We start from the raw sequence: 20,016 nt of genomic DNA on the forward strand, positions 1-20,016 counted from the left end.
AAGAATTTGGTTATTCATATATGAAGGCCAGAATCGCAAAACCTGGGAAAACTCTGACAATGATTGGGTTGCTAATTTCAAACTTGGAATAAACACTGAAATTAAACTTGAAAATCGAAAAAAAACCTTAATCATTGCAATATACGATATAGCTTAAACGTGAACAAATTCATTTGTTAAACATGCAAAAATAATACGTTGAAAAAGCTTAAACAAGGCGAACTTTCAAAAAGAACACTAATATTTGCGACTTAGGTTGGAAAAAAAAGAGAGTTCATACTATCATACAAGCTTTGCTGGTGAAAAAAAACAAGTGGTAGAAACATAACCAACTTAAAAAGTGCGGGCGGGGAACCTAAAAATTCTGCTTTCCTTGTAACGACCCAAAATAAAGTCACTAAGCCAATAAAAAACAGGTGAAAATAGATTGCGCCGAATAAAGTTTTCAAGCAAAAAAAAGGAAATAAGAAGTCAATGTAAGTAAAATTGCAAATTGCAGGAGTAAATCAAACAGTTAAAATAACATTAAAGAAAAATGCACGCAGCAAAAAGAACGCAACCAGATGTGGCAACTAAGCCGTCAAAACATAAGACAAACTTATGGCCGACATTTTTATTTGAAACAGAAAATTTCCCGTTTGAAAAAAAAAACAGGTCATGGTCAGAATCTAACCCAGGCCCTTGGCCTTCTCAGACCAAGTATTTGTTACCTCTAGGCTTAAGGGTCAAGAAAGTTAAGAAACTTGAAATAATCATGAAAGAATAAACCACTGGAGATGATTCCATATTAGTCCTGTGAACAAAGTTATTTAGGGGGAAAAAAGCAGTACTCGATTGCAATACCCTTGCTTGTCGCAAGAATAATAATCTATTTAAGTAAGATTTTATTGTTTCTAAAGAGAAGGCGCGAAAAATATTATCATCGAAAAAAACTATCTAAATTATATATTGAGCAGATCGGATACATAACCGTTCGTCTGTTCAACAACTCGTTCAAAAAATCAATTTCGCAGTTTTTATTGGTTGTCCGGCCAAATTGAATATTGCCAGTTTAACTATTCATCTATTTCATCCAAAAATATTATGCAGTTTGCTCCAAAACTGAGAGAGAGCGCTCGGCGAAAAATCTTATGATTTCCTAATACAAAAAGTTCTAGCTCGGGCAATCGTGCAGATATATACATGCAGTGCAGAATGCTTTGTCTGATTACGATTTTTTAAGCTCTAAAAGAGAGCGAAGATAACCAATTTGGTTGATCTAAAAACCTTCGTTTGCAAAAAAAACCCTAGATCTGCAGGGGTAACTAATCATGTAACAGAGCAGAGATAATTTTATCTAAGGGTAACTAATCATGTAACAGAGCAGAGATAATTTTATTTTCTGTCTTGTTTACTTCATAATAACTATTTTTGGTAGAAATTGTATTGATTGACCAGGCCAAACATAAAAACTCACCTTAAAAATGAAAAATCAATGATTTCGAATTTAATTTCCAAAGATCGTCTTCATTGGGGCATGATTTTGTGAAGTTAATAGAAACTTGTTAGCAAAACTTTGCATTTTCAAACAATTGAACGCTGTTTGCATTAATTGCTTCAAACTGCGCATAAAGAGCTCAATCATGCCCAAATTTAGATCTACTATACGTTATAGACGTTTGACGCAAAAACAACATTTGACAGAAAGACTTCTATTATTCTCTCTCGAACTAAATCACCAAACATGAATATTTACAATTGAACAGCAATAAATATCATTAAATATCATTAATAAACCAGTTTGTAAAAGGTGTCTTTATACGAAAATAAAACGATATGAGGTTGTGTTTTTGATAATTTCAGATCGCGCAACTTATTGCATAATCTTCGAATGAAATCCTGTTTTCTTGGAAACTGTTCACAAACTGAATCCAAACTAGATTCATACACTTTCTGTTCTGCGCTGCTTAAATCTATGTACGCTGAAATTGCGGCAACAATATTTCTTGGAAGATCCGTGACAATGACTTCAGCGTCCGATTTCGAAAATAAATTCTGCCTTGCTTTTGATAGAGCGATTCCCTCATACCGTTTTCGGACACTCATCTTTTCAAATTTATCCTCCATAATTGAGCTCACATTGATTATACTTTGCGAACTTGATTCGTATTTGACATCAGATGAGCTAACTTCTTCGTTTTTGGAGTTAACGAGATCTTTTGCTTCTTCGGCGGCAATTTTTTCTAATTCTGTGCTCAAATTTTGGGGTTCGAGGATTATAGAATTTTTAACGTGAAATTTTTCCAATGATAGCAGTTCAGCTGCATTTTTCACTGAATGCTCAGAAACAGAAATAACTAAAGTAATTTTTGCCCCACTGCAGAATTCTAGAAGATCGTCTTTCGAAGAAAACCTTTGATATACTATTTCGATTTGATAATTTTGAGTAAATCCTGCCGCTTTAATGAACTCAGCGGCTATTAAAAACTGCTTTCTCGTCAAAGAGTTCCCAACGAACGCTAGAGAAAGCATCCTTTTGCCACTTTTATTTGATATCTTAGACTCATCGTCATCTCCGTAACTTAACATTGCAGCAAATTTGGCGAAATCAAATGTGACGCCGACAAAATGATGATCTATATTGATACCCGGTCTTGACAATTTATTCACTAAGTCGTTATACGATCCTCCCAGAGCCAAAATTCTAGGCCTGTTACTGTTAACTGCAACTTGAAAAATTAGGCCAGAGTAAAGCCAATTTTGTGCAGTTAGACGAAGATTCAACTTGATCGAAACATTCCGATATGAATTGGATCCTAGCATTAACTGAATAATTGAAACTGTAGTCTCGACTTCTTTCAACGCCCGTTTGCACATTTTCCCCGTTTCGCTTTTTTCTCTCAACACATTACGTAACATTTCATCGGCTTTGTCTAAAGTAAACGGGGTCAGCAAATTGTTCAACTTAGCACTATCAATATTGTACAAAGAGCAGAACTGTGAAATTGCAGAATTAGAACTCTTCATTTGTCGCTTTGAAGACTGAAGTGCTTTCAGAGCCCTTTTCACATCTTCTTGGTAGCCTAGTAATTTAAGGACTCCTTTCACAATATCAAAATGGTTAAATTCAATGATAATGTCAGAAAATTGAGACTGTGAATCGAAAGCGTTCAGAACATGAAAAACCGTATTAACAACTTCCGCTTCTGCGAGACGTGCGAAACTTGGTTCAACTATAAAATCGAACGTTGCTTCACTCGACTCCCTAGGATGGGTATAATCGCTTGAATGACATCTGAAAACCTTTCCTATAGAGTAGCGTTTCTGTTGAACAATACCTACAGGGTCTTTGCAAATTGATCGAGCGTAAGGTACCCTCAAATCATGAGGTAACATTAAAGGCATTCCGTTTTCGTCAAGAAAGCAAAAAACCGAATCAATTTGATTGTAAATTTCAGACTTCGGGATCACACTTGGCAAAATAGACTTAGTTGCAGATAAAATTTCGAACACTTCTGCAAAGATTTTCTCTGTTTTGATATATGTCTGTACATGAAATTTATTCAATTCAAGGTCATATGCAAAGTCACGGGCTGGCAAGTTGGTGACATTGGCAAATATTAAATTAACTACAGCTCGATAGGTGGTCCACTTTGGCATAGAAAGTCCATTTCTAAGCATTTCTAGAAGTTTCGAATCTTGAACTTCATCTTTCGGTAATCTTTCCCAAGATAAAACTTCCTTAACTGAAGGTCGTAATTCAGGATTATGATTAAGTAGCCATTTGATTAATGATTTTTCAGTCTCTTTCGAGTAATCAGAAGGCAGCTCGCACACTTCCTTCCTCAAAGCAGTCATAATTTTGGTTCTCTCCATTGCCGTTGTTGCGACGGGATATGTCATTTCGAAAAGTATAATTCCCAAACTGTACAAATCAACCCTCTCATTATAAATAGATCCCTTTTCTATTTCAGGTGCGACGTAAAAAGTAGTTCCAACTTTGCTAGTCAAGTCTTTATTGCTACTTGACGTAGTTCCATGCGACAAAGACAGTTCTTGAGTCGATGAAGTTGCCGCTTCTTTGGGCCCCACTGCCAAACCGAAGTCTCCAATCTTGACATGGTCATCAGCGCTGATAAATACGTTTGAAGGCTTCAAATCTCTGTGAATTAACCCATGATTGTGAATATGCATCAATCCGTTAAGAATTTCCCTGAAGTAACGCCAGTAAAGCGCTGGATCCTTATACAGTCCTTCGCGAACACAGTCGAAAAGAGTGTTGCGCTCGCAATATTCCATTTGTATGTAAAGAATCTTCTCTAAACGCACTATCTCGGGCGCATTTGATGACTCAACTGACTCATGCTGAGCAGCCGAATTCGAGGAGTTTGAAACTTTAGGAGCACTTCCAAAAATGATACCATCGTCAGTCGTACTTTCTGATTCCGAATCGGAGGATTCGATATCCGAAGCGTCAGACTTATCGTCGCCAAACAGAGCAAACTGACCCGTTGACATTTCTTCTGTACATCTAGTACTGGAACGGTTATTTGAAGAACCCCAAGACACGGATCCGGAAATTGGCGGCGGCTCGTCATCGAACTTCAAAGCGAAACTGAAACTGACTTTACTAGCCAGAGTATCTGTATTCTTTTCCATCAGCCGGTCATTTTCCCTTTGCAATTTTGCCATATCAAAAGAAACCCCATCATTTGACGATTTTGAACTTTCGACTAGCGTTTCAATAGTTTCGACCCATGAATTGAAGTATCTAACTACGTGTTCACTTCGCATTTTAGACAAGACTCTTACTTCGCGAAACAGTCTTTTCAAAGCGTTTGGGTTACTATACTCCAATTTGACACATTTAAGGGCGTAAATACTGTCATCTAGGTTTTTGCGAACTTTTAAAACCGAACCAAAACCACCTTCACCTAAGAAATCTAAAACTTCGAATTGTTCCTGAAAAACTGAATGAGTTCGAAATTGGTCCTGGGAGTTTGAGCTGTTTTGCCTTGTCGTGGGGATTGGAATGTCGAGTTCTTTATACTCTGGAACAACGTTGAAGCTAACAGAATTTGTGTTCACGCTTTCTTCGGCTAACCAATCAGAATCAGTCATAAACTTATGACTCAAAAGTTCGTTCACAGTCAGTCGAGTTGTTTCATTGAGATCACAACCAAGCTCGAAAAACTCTTTGGCTCTAGGATGCAGAACTTCGTAAGAATCACCAAGCAGCAACTTTCCTAAATTGCAGCATGTCAGAGAATCTTGCTTTGAGCTCGGCTCATCACATATTGAGTTGAAATCAGTTTTGGAAGCTTTTGAAAAAGACTCAAGATACCTGAGTCTTGTGACTACATCGAAGTTTCGGACAACGATTCGTTTATCAGGGTAAAATAAAATATCCGATAACGAAACATCACCAAGGTACATTCGTTTACTGTGAAGATATACCGTTGAAACCAAAAGCTGTTTTAGTATTGTTCGTACCGTGATAACATCGAAACTCTTGACGTATTTCAATAATTGTTCGAGAGTCAAATCGGTACAGCTAGACGGATTAAGTAGCTGGACTGATTTGGAATTTTCGAACTGATTTATTTTGACTGACGTTGGAACTGACAAATTATGATGGTAAAATGATGTCATTCGATTTTCCAATGATGTAACAGTACGTTTCAATTCGTATTCAATTTGGCTCCAAAGAGTTTCTGATGCGCTCTTAAAGTTCCTTTCATCTGCTCTTCCCAAATCTTTCCCAAGCTCCGGACGCACAATTTCGAAACTCTGAACAGTAAACTTTGTTCCATTACCTGTGTCGAAACTTGAAAAAGAACCATGTGAATCACAGAGAGGAGGTACGATGACTATGTATTCTACGTTCTCGTCTTTCGGGTCTTTGAAAGATACCGTCGGCAAATTACAGGTTGCTCGATTTTCGTAAACCGAGTCGCCGTGATTGTTCTCGTCCGCCAACGATATAGAATTGTGTCTTCTTCCTTCGACTGAAACATGAGATTTTCTTGATCTTACAATCTTTTCGATGTTTTCATTTTCTGCGGCGTATTTAGCCTGTTCTTCTATCTGTTTTAGATTCCTAAGATGAACTTCAGCTACCTTTTGCTTTTTTAGGGCATTTTCCCTAATTTTTGCCAATGACGGCAATGGTGGTTTGTTATGCACATGGAGAAAATCTTTAGCAGCTTGAATTAGTTCAAGTATTACTTCTGAATTCTCATTTTGATCCAAAACATCATTCAACTCCTTTTCTAGATCCTTCAAAGTTTGATCTTGGAGTCCGGTAGGATTTTCCAGACCAAACTTCAGCCTCGATTCCGGGTAGTTCTTGTCACAGCTCACATGGATATCAACTGAGCAATAAACTGCGCCTGTTGTTGTATCTTGAGAGGGCTTAATGGACACTCGTAACTCCGGCGGTGTGTATACCTTCCATTTGTTGTTCTGAGGCCGGAGATCTTCGACCAAGTCCGGATAGATTGAAAGAATGGCATCCAGTTCGGCCTCTTGCCTGCTCAAAATGTGATTAGGAGGCTCCAGTTTAATATCCAAAGTAGTTTCATAAAAACTGAAAAAAATCTTCCATCCATTTGAGGTCTTAAAAATTATTTGAGTACTACGCAAACATAGTCTTAAAAAATACACAAAAGTTTTTTTTATCAAATATAGTGTCTGAAATATAGAAGGATCTGAACCAAAACCTAGAACGTAGGCATATTCGACAGCCATAGTAAAAAAAGCAAATTGGACAAATGTTTTTGAAGAAAAAAGATAGCGAAAAGAAAAAAAACGTTTGAATTTTTTTTGAAGAAAATTTGTGCTTTTTTTTCAAGTTTTTCGATTCCAAAATGGCACTTAAAATTCTAAAAACTAACTTAACTTGAGTAAAACTACGGTTTTACGGTTTAAATTAAGCTTAATTAAGCCATTGTATGCCTTCTCGCTCGCTTTATTCGCTGTAATTAAACTAAAATAAAAACCAAAAACAAGCGAAACACGACAATGACCAGAAGCATATAACAATAATACATACGAATTTTCCTTCGACAAAACAAGAGACTGAAGAGTATTTTGGAATTGCAAATAAACATTTTTACTGAATATTTTAATTAAATATTTTAATTAACTGCAAAATTTATAAATTGCGCCTCACATATTTGTTATAACAACAGTTTTAACCATTTATTTTTGCAAACTATTGGAAAGATCGGAAAGATAATTAGTCTGAGGAAGTATAAGAGGATTCGGATGACAACGAAATTGCTCTCACTTGTGTGACTTTAGAACTTTCTTCTTTAGCACTGTAAAATCGTTTGAAGTTTTCATGATGCGGGTTGATGAAAATCTTACTATTTGTCGCTTCATCAGGGTCAAAAGGTTCTTTTTTGATTCGCTTTTTGAGTTTTGAGCTCGAGTCTCGCCGCTTCGACTTTGATTCTTTTTTAGACTTCTTTTTTGACTTCCTGTGTTTCACTTTGTGATCTCGTTTTGATTTTTCCTTCTTGTGTTTTCTGTGATGTGAACTTGAACTTGATTTTGTATATTTTGGCGAGCGACTGTGTGACGAAAAATCGGAATCCGATCTTTGATGACTTGACACTCTACTCTTTTTGATCGGTTTTTCTGCGGCTAACGGGAGTTTGAAATCGCTACTTGACAAGGACCTACTGCGAGATCTTCCTCGACGTTGGACATGACTTCTTTTCGTCCTTTGAGGAGAACGTTCTGGTGACTTTTGTCTCCTTTGTTCCCTTTCTTGCCGCCTGGCATCGACCGGAACAATAGTTACACCTCCAATTTTACTAATAGTATCCGCAAAAGGCAAAGACGATTCATTGAACCCGAATCTTTGGAAATTAAGAGCTGCAAAGGAAGCAGCTGCAGCACTGTACATATCAGAAGGTGGTGGAACTATCGTTGGGAACATATTGGGAGGTGGAATCGGGATGCCCATTGGTGGGGGCGATTCACGCTCTTGTTTAACCCACACACTTGATTCCGATGATTTAAACCCAGCCTCTTTTATGAAATCTGAAAGTGAACTGCTGGTTTTCGCAAAACTGGAGTTGCTTCCAGACTTTGTAGCTGGATTTTGGCTAGGTTTGCGCTTTTCCGGTTCGTAAACAATTGTTCCCTGGTCGTCCGGGTTTCTGCGCATTACAGTTGAAATTGATAAAGTTGAAGAATCTCGAATGTTCTGACACTTCGAAGACTTTGACTCTCGACCAGCACTGTTCTTCAATGCTGCTTTTCGTGCTTTCTCTTCTAAGCGTGCCTTTTCAGCTAATTTAGCTTTTTCCTCCATTTTGGCAGCCAATAGAGCTTTTCGTTTCTCCGCCTCTTCGGCTTGAAGTTTCAACTTCTGCTTCATTTCAAGGCACTCGGCTTTCATTGATTCAACTAATCCCAATAGTTCACTATCTGACAAATCTTGCTCGTCGTCTTGTTTGTCATTTGAAAATTCCTTCCATTCAACGTCCAGAAAATTACAAGTTTCTTCAGGGAATTCCAAGTAATCATCCGGAAGACCTTTCAAGATTTCTAAGAACTTTTTCAGCCTCCTGTCAAAAACACTCTCTCTTGCCACCTGTATTGCAGTGTCAATATCTCTTATCAAAATTTCATCGTCAAAATTTCCCGCCAATGGCACCATACTAATATCTTCTGAGAAAATATGATAGGGTGTTATAGTAACTGACTTTCCAATTCCACTGATGTCAAACGCATCAAAATTTTCAAAACATTTGCAGTTATGTAAAGTATTGCCTGAAAACTTTTCGTTTTTCTGTTTTTTGACTTCGGTATCCATTGACCCTGTGAATTCATCGTGCATATCTAAGTTATATACTTCTATCAGACTTCGTTTCAGTTTCAAGTCTTCATTTTGACGTCTTTCTTTCTCGCGCTGTTCGCGAATTTTCCTCTCGCGTTCAATTCGCTCGCGCTCTTTTCTTTCCTCTTCCAATCGCCTACGAAGCTCATCTTCTTCCTTTCGTTTTAACTCTAATAGTTTTTGCTGTTCAGCAAGCAGACGTTTTCTCTCCCTTTCACGTTCATTTGCGATCTCAGTTTCTAGCCTGCGTTCAATTTCTCGCCGTTTTTCCAACTCCATCGCTTCTTTGAGAGCCTTTTGTTCCTCTTTCAGAAGTCTCTTGCGCTCAAGTTCACGTTCAACTATGATTCTACGCTGTTCCGATGTTTTAATGGTGGTGTATGGGTCCAGAGATGCTGAGGTTCTTAAGGGTGAAAAAGGTTTCATGGGCTGGTTTGTCAGTCCCTAAAACAATGAAAACTTTAGTGCCATCGGTATTAGAAACAATCTAAATTAGTTCGAACTGCAAATAAGTATATAAACATCTAGGCGCAGCTCAAAGCTTCCGGCCGAAGCTTTTGTCGCCAACTTAATTCGCGGGAGGTTGTAAATAATCGGGAGGACAGGAGTGGGGGAAGGGGGTGCTCAGCAAAGACTTTTTTTTGCAGCGATGTTCAAAAAACTAAAAGGAGTCCCGCAATTTTGAATCGATACTGATTAATTGCACTCCAAATTAATGAACGCAAAATCAAGCCAAAAAATTTCTTGAACACAAGAACTTGCATGAAGTAATTCAATACCGACTACAATGTGCTCATTTGCAGATCCTAAAAACGGAGCATATGTATTTTATGGTATAAAAATTTCGGCGATGATGCTTCAGAATCTCCTCCCAAAAGTTCGGAGGTGTCGAAACTCTAGGTGGTGAGGTGCCCCTAGGATTTGCCGGGAATCACGAAAATTAAGAAGTAGCGCATAGTAAGTAGGTGACATCACATTTGTCAGCAGTAGTGTGTTTGTTTATACAGTGCTAAAACAAATTAAGTGGCAGGAAAATCTACCCTATTCCAAACTACCCTATACCATTATACCCTACATACCAAACTACCATATTCTAATCTGCTCTGTATACCAATCTACCCGTGTGGATTTGCCGCATTACTAATGTAATCTTTCAAAGTGCTAATAGGAATCGGAATGACAAAAGCACGTGTTAATTCATTTCAGCCAAAAATTGAGACTCAAATTGAGTTTGTCACTTAGGAAATTGCTCAAAAAGACTCAATCGCAATTTTAGCCTCAAATTCTGATACTTGTCTCAATTGACAGCTTTTAATACCCAATTTTCAATATCACGTACAAAACTCAACAGAAATTACCTCATTATGTCAATTTTCCTTGGAATAACATTTACCAAAATGAGTCAAATTTCTTGGGGTCAAATTTAACAAGAAACAGTAAACAAAGAATGGAAACTTTCACAGGAAGTGTTCGAGGTGGGGTTCCCAAAAATGCAAAACGACAGCAAAGACGGGGATAACGATCTTATTTCCTGTAGAAATGAACACACGAAGTATTTTCTGGTCTTTCAGATGCAAAGCTTCTCGCGCAGAAAATGAAACAGGACACAAAAAATCAGCAGTCTTAGTCAATAGCAGCATTATAGCAAACTGCCTACAATCTGTGTCCGAAGAAAAAACCGTTCAATTAGCTCTTCCTTGCCGGTTGGCGATTACTCTGGCTCTGAACCGACAAAACGTAAATAAGAGACCCACAGTGCTTCCAATTGTCGACAGACTTTAGAAGATTTTTGCGTCTTCAATAACGGCATTGAAGATCCAGAAATAAAATGATTTTTGAAGATCGCGACAAAACCCACAATCTGGCATTACATCAAGATGTTTGGCTGTGTGACGGAACATTGGAAGTTTGCCCTATTCAGTTTTATCAACTTTACACAAACCACATTCAACTCGCTGGATACGGAACATTCAGAAAACTCCCTATTTAGTTTTATCAACTTTACACATTCCACATTCACCCAGCCCCCACTGCAATTATGGATTTTTCCAAACAAAAGAGCACACATTCAAAAAACTACTGGGGCTTATCAGCCATCACGAAAAACACCGAGATTCACCGATTCGACTCAATTTTGCGCGTGCAGCACTTGAAGCTTTCGCTAGCCATCATAACGGAGCGTTGCTCAAATGCAGTTAATTTAAATTATGTCAAGCGTTCAGCCGGACAATAAACAAAGTGGGACCAAACAGACTGTATGAAACTATTTATTAACTCAATTTCTCAGTGCGCCTAATTCCAGTTAAAAGTTTTAAACCAAATGAAACGGTCAATGCCGCTTTCGACAGTTATTGAAATCGAAAAAGTATCTGACAACTTTGATCTCGACGATAACATTACCGCAAAACTTGATGAGGTAGCTCATAGATCCCACGCACCTCTATCAAATGCGAAACCATCAGAAGGAATTATCGCGACCTCTTTTTCCAGTAAACCATTGGAATCATTCCGAAGAAGCAACTGCTGGAAAATCAGAACAACGAATGCCGTAGAAGGCTGACAACTTGGCGTTGCTACTCTCTTCAAAGAAAACCACCCATCCATTCACACCTTTCTGGAGCGAATCAAATTGGATGCTGCAAATCAAAAAGTCAAAATAATGAGAGCAGTGGGTGGGGGCGGGGAAACAGCAACCCCAGCTGCAAGAAATACAGGGAATTAAATGGGAAAGTGAAAAACTTTTGTAAAAATTGAGGTAAAATATCAACTGATTTGTATTCTCTCGCGCAATTAATGCATAGCTAAATCTTTTATTTTATCAAATTCTATTAATTTATCAAAAGTTCAATTGAATATGTTAAGAAACTTTTGAGGTTCCCGTGGCAGTTGAGGGATGATATTTTGGGAGGTGATAGAGGCCAATATCAAAAGAAACTTTCCTTCTTCCTCACCCAGCCCACCAGTACTGCCTTGGCTTGGTTGTGGGGGTCTACCTCTCCTTTTGCGATAAATTAGTCAAACCTTAAGTAAAATTCGAATTTAATTCAAAATTTGACATCTCGTTGAGTTGAAATTTCGAAATTTCAATTTTAAAACATGCATTATCCACTAAGCTAAATCGACTTAGTGTGATATGTTTTTTTGCTTGTTTAAGAAATAGCCGTTCAATCACAAAATCGGATAAAAAATTCTGTTCGTTCATGCTTTGAACTCATTTCCATTTTAAACAAGCAAATTTTACAATGCTTTGATGTTTTATTCACGTGCGGCAATTATTCTTTGGTCAAAAATAACGTTTCTTTGATTTGATCGGAAATATACTGTTTCGGATTCTTCAAGAGGATGGGGTAAGTTTCATTGCTTTAACTATAGGGTAGAATGGTATAGTGTAGAATGGTATAGTGTAGATTGGTATAGGGTAGTTTGAAAGGATAGAATAGTACAGGGTAGATTGGCACATGGTAGATTGGAATAGGGTAGAATATCATGGAACCATAAATTAGCATAACAAAAGTAACATTTGTTAGATTTAATATAATGCAAATTTTTTTGCTAAAACTACCGGGTCAATCACTGAACAAGTTGTATCAAAGTGAGCCTGTTATTTAGCCCAAAAAAGTTAAGCCGGGTTATGAACTACAAAAATGTGAAAAAAAAACATTTAGTCTGATAGCGAAAAACAGACGTTTGAGCTTCGCATCACTTGCAATACAACACATTAATAAAAAAAGCTAGCACATGACTCGCACCTACGGTGCTTCAAATAGATCGTTGAACGTAAAAAATAGCTTCTTAAAACATGAAAAATTATTGAAAAAATCATCAGAAAGGCATATCTCGGAGATAAAAAAGATTTGAGCAGTTAAGGTTAGAGGCCCTGACAGTACCCCCTGATTTGTACCCTGATAATAAAAGATGAAATCCCTGACAAAACCGCTTGATTTGTACCCTGACAGTATCCCCTGAATGTACCCTATTAGGGTTGAGAATTTCAAGATAGGTTAGTTTTTTTAATTCAAGTTTTTTGAAACAAAAATGAAAAATCAAGTAAAACGCCATATCTCGGAAACCAGAAAATATTGAGCAGTCACATTTTCAGAGAAGAACTGCAATCCCTGTGAGTGTACCCCGACAGCAAACCAACATAGGGTTGCGAATTTCAGTTCCGTTAATTTTGTTTTATATTTGAGTTTTTTTTAAACAAAGGAAATCAAAACAAATTCCATATCACGAAAACCAAAATAATTTGAGCAGTCATACTTGGACGCCAGATTTGCAAATCCTGCGTATAACCCGACAGTGCCCCTTTTAAGGGTTGACAATTTAAAGTTCGGTAAGTTCATTTTATATCTAAGTTCTTTGTTGAAAAAGTGAAAAAAAATTATAAAAACGCCATATCTAGAAAACCAAGAGGTTTTGAGTAGTCATTTTTGGACGCTAACTTTGCATCTCCTGAGTTTACCCTGATAGCACGCCACTGAAGTGAGAAATTCAAGTTCGGTTACTTTATTTTTTGTACACGTTTTTTTGAAAAAAAAATGAAAAAATCATTTAAAAACGTCATATCTCGAAAACCAAAAGAATTTGAGCAGTCAGTTTTGGACGCCAGATTTGCAACCCTTGAGTTTATCCTGACAGCACGCCACTTAAGGGTTGAGAAATTCAAGTTCGTTTACTTCAATTTGTAGCAAACTTTTTTTTTAAATTGAAAAAGTCATTAAAAAGCGCCATATCTTGAAAACCAAAAGAAATTGAGCCGTCATACTTGGACGCCAGACATGGAACCCCTGAGTGTACCCCGACAGCACCCACTAGGAGGTTGAGAAAATAATATTTAGTTCAATAAAGGGTGATACGAAAGTTGGATAGTTTTACGTTGCGAATATTGAAAAACTAGAGTTAAAGCATTCGCCCTACAACAAAGTTTAAAAGGTCGATTTGAGTAGACATTTCAATCCTTTTAATGTTTTGGCCATTTAACAAACCAACATAGCGACTTCCTAAAAAAGAACTTTCTTAAGCATTACAATATACGATATAGCTTAAACGTGCAAAAAAAATCTTCCTTTAAACATGCAAAAAAATACGTTCAAAAAGCTTAACTATGTCAACATAGGTTCTTCCTAAATATGTCGACATAGGGACTTCTTAAACATGTCTCATGTGAACCGACAATTAAATAATGAATAGATGAAAAAAATGGAAAATGCTGGAAAAAACAAGGTGAACCAAAATTTCAATATAACTCGATGAAGGACACCTAGTGCCAAGCTAAAGCTGGATATACGTGTTTGATATTTTTTGAACTTCGTATACTGATACCGTACTAAGTGCGTAATTTCGAAAAATGGACTTTGACCAAAACCTTAGTTGTTTCTCTACTAATTTAAATGCGAAGTGTCAAAAATTGAGATTTGATAGTTTTCCCACAGACATTTCTTTTACAAAAAAGGTAGCCGCTTCTGCAGGAAACATTCGGGCAAACGCTTCAATAGATTGAACTTTCACTTTTCACCCTGTAGTACCAATAGTTAACAGTGACTTAGTACCCACCCAGCGAGTACCCACCCATAAATTATTCAACTGATTTTGTTAAACTAGCTATTAACAGGAAAAAAGTCTACATTCCGCTTTGATAACGCTTGCTAATCGCCAGCGTAAATATACAAAAAATCAGTTTTTTTGCAAAGGTGTTGCAAATCGTTTAGGGATACTTAACTTAATCAGAGATTGAACCGGTAATTTTAATGTAATTTTACTTGAATTAAATTAAAAATTTTACCGGCAAGAGTAGAATCATTCATGAAATAACGTTCACGGTTATGTCTGAGGTAAATACTTAGGCTTAGAACGCCCTCTGAAAATTACAAATTGGTATGAAATATGGTTGAATGATGTTCACCAAAAAATGCAATTGCTATTCCCACACCTGCAAGGAAGAAACTAGAGTTGCAAGAGCAACAAAATCAGTCAACTGGCGACTAAATAGATTCTCAAATGACTTTTGTTTAATTAAATTCAAAACTGACTAACAAGAACTAAAAACGACCCATTTGGAGTAAGTTTTGGACCTAAATTTGTCAAAAAAAATTGCACCATATTATTTTCCGCGCAACTCTAAGCAACTATTATTCTCATCTCTTTTGTCAAATAACAACCTTAGTTGAGAATAACGCATTTAACCTTTCAATTTTGTTCGTTTCGGTCGGTTGATATACATCAGCACTGTTCCTAATGGTTAATTATGAAACGGCATCAACTTACATTCCACATATTATTCAGCACACTTAAAGGGTCCGGCGGTTTGGTGACCATACTCTGATTCCCACTAGAACTTTCCCGTCGACGCATTTCCTCTTCTGCCTGCTCTTGCTCGCGTCTCAGTCTCGCTTGAACATCGACTTCTCCATTTCGAGACCTCTGTGCATGTTCTACACTTCGACTTAACCAACTAGTTGACGACTCCGTGTTATAAGAAGATACTGGCGAATGTCTAGGTCCAAATGATTGCATTGGATCCAGAGCAAACCTGGGTGTTTCGGGAAAAATAGTCAAGGGATCCGGTAATGAAAGAGTCCTTACCGGGTTTTGAAAGTCGCTTCTATCTTTACCCTGAAATTTCTTTAAGGATGACGAAGGCTTTACTCCTGTTGTTCTAGTTAAAGTGGGAATTGAAGCACCAGGCTTCGCCAAAGATTTAAGAACAGATGACTTCGTGGGTATCCGCTTCAAAGAGAACGGGACTTTGGTTGAAGCTTGGGGTTTTGTGATATTCGGTTCAGATTTCACGGACTCGCGCTGTTCTCTGAGAAACATCGCCAACATTCCGTCATCATCGGCAGTTTGTTCATTAGAAGACTTCGTATCATCTTTCTGCTCTTCTGGTTCTTCATTTGAAATCTCAATCGGATACTCTTTAGATCCGGCTGAACTAGACGACTCAGACTTTCTCTGTTGTTGCGCAAGGTACTGTATTTCAGGTGTGGTGGAATCGACAATATCAGATTCCCCAGTTGAAGACACAGACGGTACGCAAACATTGTCAGTCGACGAATCTGGCTCCAGCGATGTAACTTCTGAAAACGAACTACTTCTGGCACGCTCATTTATACCACCCGTGTCTTTTTGATGAAACGATGTTTCCTCACCAAGCCCAGTTGAGCTATCAGGTACAATTGATTCTGAACAATTTTCCGCAACAACTATATCGTCGTCTTGTTTTTCAGCATCTGCTTTCTTTTGAGCTAACTGTTGCTTGATTCTCTGCGCACGTTTCCCAACAATATTGCCTATTGGATTTTTGTTATATTTATCATATGGATCTTCAGAGGAGGAGTTTACAGAAGTGTTCGACACCTTTTTTGATTCAATCACCGGTTTCGGAGCCGCTTTCGACTTCTTCTTAAGAACTTTCTGCTCTTGGGGAACTGCAAGGTCAAAACTGTTAAAAGTCAGACCACTACTTATTCGGATCATCGAAGGTTTCTCGAACCTTGTTGTCAACACACTGTCTACAATTTGAGGACCTTTTTCTAACTCTCTTAGCTGTTCAGCAACTGCTCTCAATTTCTGATCGTATGATAGATTTTCATTAACAATATCGTCCATCGATGCCGTTGATGCTGTTTTGGATTTGAGCTGCTCTCGTTTTTCAATATAGTAAGGATCATTTTTGTAATCGAAGGTTGACCAATCAATATCTGATTTTACTTGAGAATAGGAATCTCTAGCATCCCTTCTCAGGAGAGCGTTATTGTTTAACGGATTGGTATTGACAATCGTGCGCGTTAGAGAAGACCGTTCCATTAGGATATCATCAGTAATTTCGTTAGGCAATCCAGATCCCGAAATTGAGGACCTGGACCCCGTGCGAAGAGACAAGAGACTAGGTTGTGATAAGGAATCATCGATAATTGCACTTCTAGAAGTTCCATAGACCACTGCATCTGGTATAAGGGCTGATCTCCTAATTAAAGGATCGTAATCAGAGTTGTTGTACATTTTATAGCATGATTCGAAAATTTCAATTCGTAATCATGCTGGACTGAAATTGAAAACGGTTCATCAAGGGCAGGTTCTAGAAAACATGTTGATGCTTTTTTCCTAATTTGCTTCGATGACACCACGCTATTAGCTTAATGTGCTTGAATCGAGAGAAAAGATCTGGCTACAAAACAACCTAAACTGAAGGGCAATATAAAAGTAAATTTTTTCGAAGTTTTTCGTTTAACTAACACAAATACAAAAAACGTCATTTCTCATAAACTACTCAAAAAGGAAAGCATAGCACGAGGATTAGTAGCATGTAACAAAACTATCCATTTTCAAATTTCAATCGTTACAGACAATTAAAATCGCAGGTTGCTGATTTGAATATGTTGTATATTTCATTGTTCCAACCACTCGATGAGCGAAAAAAAGTATGAATTAAAACCTGTTTTTAATTTTTTTCCCGCCAATTTTGCCTACCTTGTGAAAAGTTCGTGAGTGGTCACGAGCGGTGTCATATTAAGGCCCGATTGTTCGTGATTCAGATTCTTAAAAAAATCCACAAAAAATTCTCCGTGTCAAGAAAAACTGGTCTTCACATTTTCGGTTTGCGGACTAATTTAGACAAAATTGGCTGACATCCCAATTTAATTGGACTACAATTTTAAGGTTATTTTAGCTATAATTACTTCAAACTCTTTCAAATTTTTAAAATTGAAAATCGAAATTTTTGTTTATTCGGCTTATATATTTTTTTCTTCAGTTTAGAATTGTTTTCTTGAAAAATTCTGGTCGGAAAATTCTGTGTGGATTTAAAAAATTTGTTCGGGCGTCGAGAAAAAACCGGTTTGAAATTTTTTAAAGAACTACTTGCTCGAAATTAGATTTTAAGTTTTCATTGAAATTGTGAAAAACTTAGTTCTCCAGGAAAAAACGGAGAAGCTTCATTTAGCGCTTCTTTGGAAACATCAACTTCAAAATAATCAAAATTGTTCGGCAAAAGAATTTGTTTATTCATTATTCGGAGAGAACTGTTTTCGACTATGACTTATTCACTCACGTTCCACGCCTTCGTATAGTTGCCTCATCACACTACGCACACAAAAAATGACATTCATTAAAAAAACCCAGTCTGCATATCACAATGCAAAAAGAGGATGGAAAATCAATTCTCACTCATAGCAACAAATAACAATTATCAAGTTTTTTGAAAAAACAATTGAAAAAATTGCTTTAAATGGTCATAAACACTGACTTTTGAAGCTTCACACTTCGAGCTCAAAACTTTGGGCTCCAGGCACCTATCAAAAATAAAATGTTCAATAAAAATTACAAAAAACTAACAAAAAATTTAGATTCCCGAATATGAATGATGAAAATTTTTATTTCAGTATTATTCTCGAAAACAAAACTAGTGCTCCCTTTGATGAGTTTTAACAACAGTACTGTATAGATAGATAGGTGGAAAAAACTGTATAGTGAAAAAAAGCCAAGCCAAAATGGTCGGCCTTCAAACCGAGAAAATTTTTCAATCCTCCGATAAAAAAATCCCCGAGCATGCAAGTGGATCAGTTGATACGTCACTAGCTACAATTTATTTCTGCGTATTACATAAGAAATATCTATTTTCGATCAGTCAGACAATTTTTCATTTCTCTGACGAAACGTTGCAACGTCTAGTCTAAAGAGCCTGCTGATAAATCAAGTGAATAATATATAGTTTGCAAATAATTCGCATGTACTGTCTGCCACGCAAAGCAGTCGGTCAGCGGCATTCATTTACACAAGTTGTGTATCTTTAAGCAAAATGCTCTCTAATCGCTAAAAAGCTTCATAAAAAGAGCAATGCGCGGATCTCGGATTTCCTCGAGAGTGGGTAGAGCATTTAGGTCGATTAAAGAGATCTTGCGTGCTCGCACAGCCAAATATTTAAACAGCCTTAAAGGAAGCTTTTGAGCACTTTTTGGAACGTTTTGACGAAAAACCGCATTCAGAGGAGCGCGCTATCTCTCACTCTCAAGATCAGGGTTGCCAAATTGTATGTTATTTTCAAAAATAACAAACTATCAACTATATGACTGATACTTTTTTGGATCAAGTTAACATCCTACTCCCCCCCACAGCCGTTTCAAATCAGAAATTTGATGCGAATTAAATAATGGGGTGGAATATCTTAACTTGGTCTGTCTATTTTTTTTGGAGGGGGTCTATCTATAAAATTACCCAATTTGAGAAAACTGGATAATTAAGAAAAGTTTTTATTTCCTGGGAAATTTGAAACTTTACTTCCACTTTCGAAACTAGAAGTCGATCACGTTTTTCGTGACTTTTACACCTTCGCTGTTCGATAGAGGGATTTGCCTTCCTTGTAACAAAGGAAATTAACTGAACTTAAAAAGAAATCAAAAGTCAAATCGCGAAAAAAAAATAAATTTGAGCCTGAAGTTATCTTTGAGCGAAGATGTGTTGGGATTAGAGTAATTAACCCACAAGCCTATTTATACAAAGAATCGAAGCTGCACTTTGCGATGACGCAAAAAGCGGCAAGCTCAAAATACGCCACTTGGCCAAGGCATGCTCTAATTTCACGCCTCATCCATTGATAGCGAAGTTTCCTTGGGCGAACTTTTCATTGAGCAAGCTTTTATTTCGCTCATCTATTCATATTAATCAATTTTCAATGATTAGATGAAATTAAATCAAAATGAAGATGTAATTCTATCGCCAATTGGCCAAGAAGAAACATCCTCAAATATAAACCACTGGTAGCTTTGTCCTCAATTTCTACACAGAGGCGAAGCTGTGCTCTGCAAACACACGCAAGGAAAATGCAAAGAAGAGCTCTAAGTGAAATAAGGCCAAGGATAGCCGGTTGCTGTGCAAAGAGCGCATAATATTCCGACCATAGTCTTAAAAAATAGAAAAACTTTTTTTTTCAAATCATAGAAGTTTTTTTCTGCGTGGTGTGACAAAAAATAAAAAAAAATTGCGGTTTTTTGAATTTTTTGACGTTTTTGTTTCCGAAAAGGCGCAAAAATACTAAAAAAAGCTTTTCAGCTATTATAGTAAACTATTGTAAGCCTGCTCACTCATTCAAAATTGACCAAAAATCAAAAATTTCAAACCAAATTTTATTGTCGCTCAAATCACTCAACTCTCTCCGATGATTATTTGTGGTAGCTAATTGTGCGCGG

At 37.1% G+C, this 20,016-nt stretch overlaps 2 protein-coding genes across 2 annotated transcripts in view; both read right to left on the reverse strand.

The window, feature by feature from the left end:
* LOC134852955 (voltage-gated hydrogen channel 1-like) overlaps positions 1 to 20,016 on the reverse strand; it is a 376,534-nt gene that overhangs the window by 119,810 nt on the left and 236,708 nt on the right. The gene's annotated exons all lie outside the window — the stretch shown is intronic.
* On the reverse strand, positions 1,706 to 16,873 carry LOC134848496 (eIF-2-alpha kinase GCN2-like). The gene is made up of 3 exons (XM_063866014.1): positions 15,098 to 16,873; positions 7,229 to 9,277; positions 1,706 to 6,597 (listed from the first exon to the last, which is right to left on the reverse strand). Exons 1-3 carry the CDS (start codon positions 16,832 to 16,834, stop codon positions 1,768 to 1,770), a joined length of 8,616 nt encoding a protein of 2,871 aa, XP_063722084.1. The 5' UTR covers positions 16,835 to 16,873; the 3' UTR covers positions 1,706 to 1,767.

This window comes from Symsagittifera roscoffensis, chromosome 1 (genome assembly GCF_963678635.1).
Source record: "Symsagittifera roscoffensis chromosome 1, txSymRosc1.1, whole genome shotgun sequence".
In the NCBI taxonomy this organism is placed as follows: domain Eukaryota; kingdom Metazoa; phylum Xenacoelomorpha; order Acoela; family Convolutidae; genus Symsagittifera; species Symsagittifera roscoffensis.

What these genes read in the sequence shown, in the direction of transcription:
- LOC134848496 (XM_063866014.1), bottom strand. Translation starts at nt 16,834, where the DNA reads ATGTACAACAACTCTGATTACGATCCTTTAATTAGGAGATCAGCCCTT. An exon ending in TGCTGAATAATATGTGGAAT is followed by an intron (nt 9,278 to 15,097) that starts GTAAGTTGATGC and finishes TCATTGTTTTAG; the next exon opens with GGACTGACAAACCAGCCCAT. An exon ending in CCGAATCCTCTTATACTTCC is followed by an intron (nt 6,598 to 7,228) that starts TCAGACTAATTA and finishes ATAATTTTTAAG; the next exon opens with ACCTCAAATGGATGGAAGAT.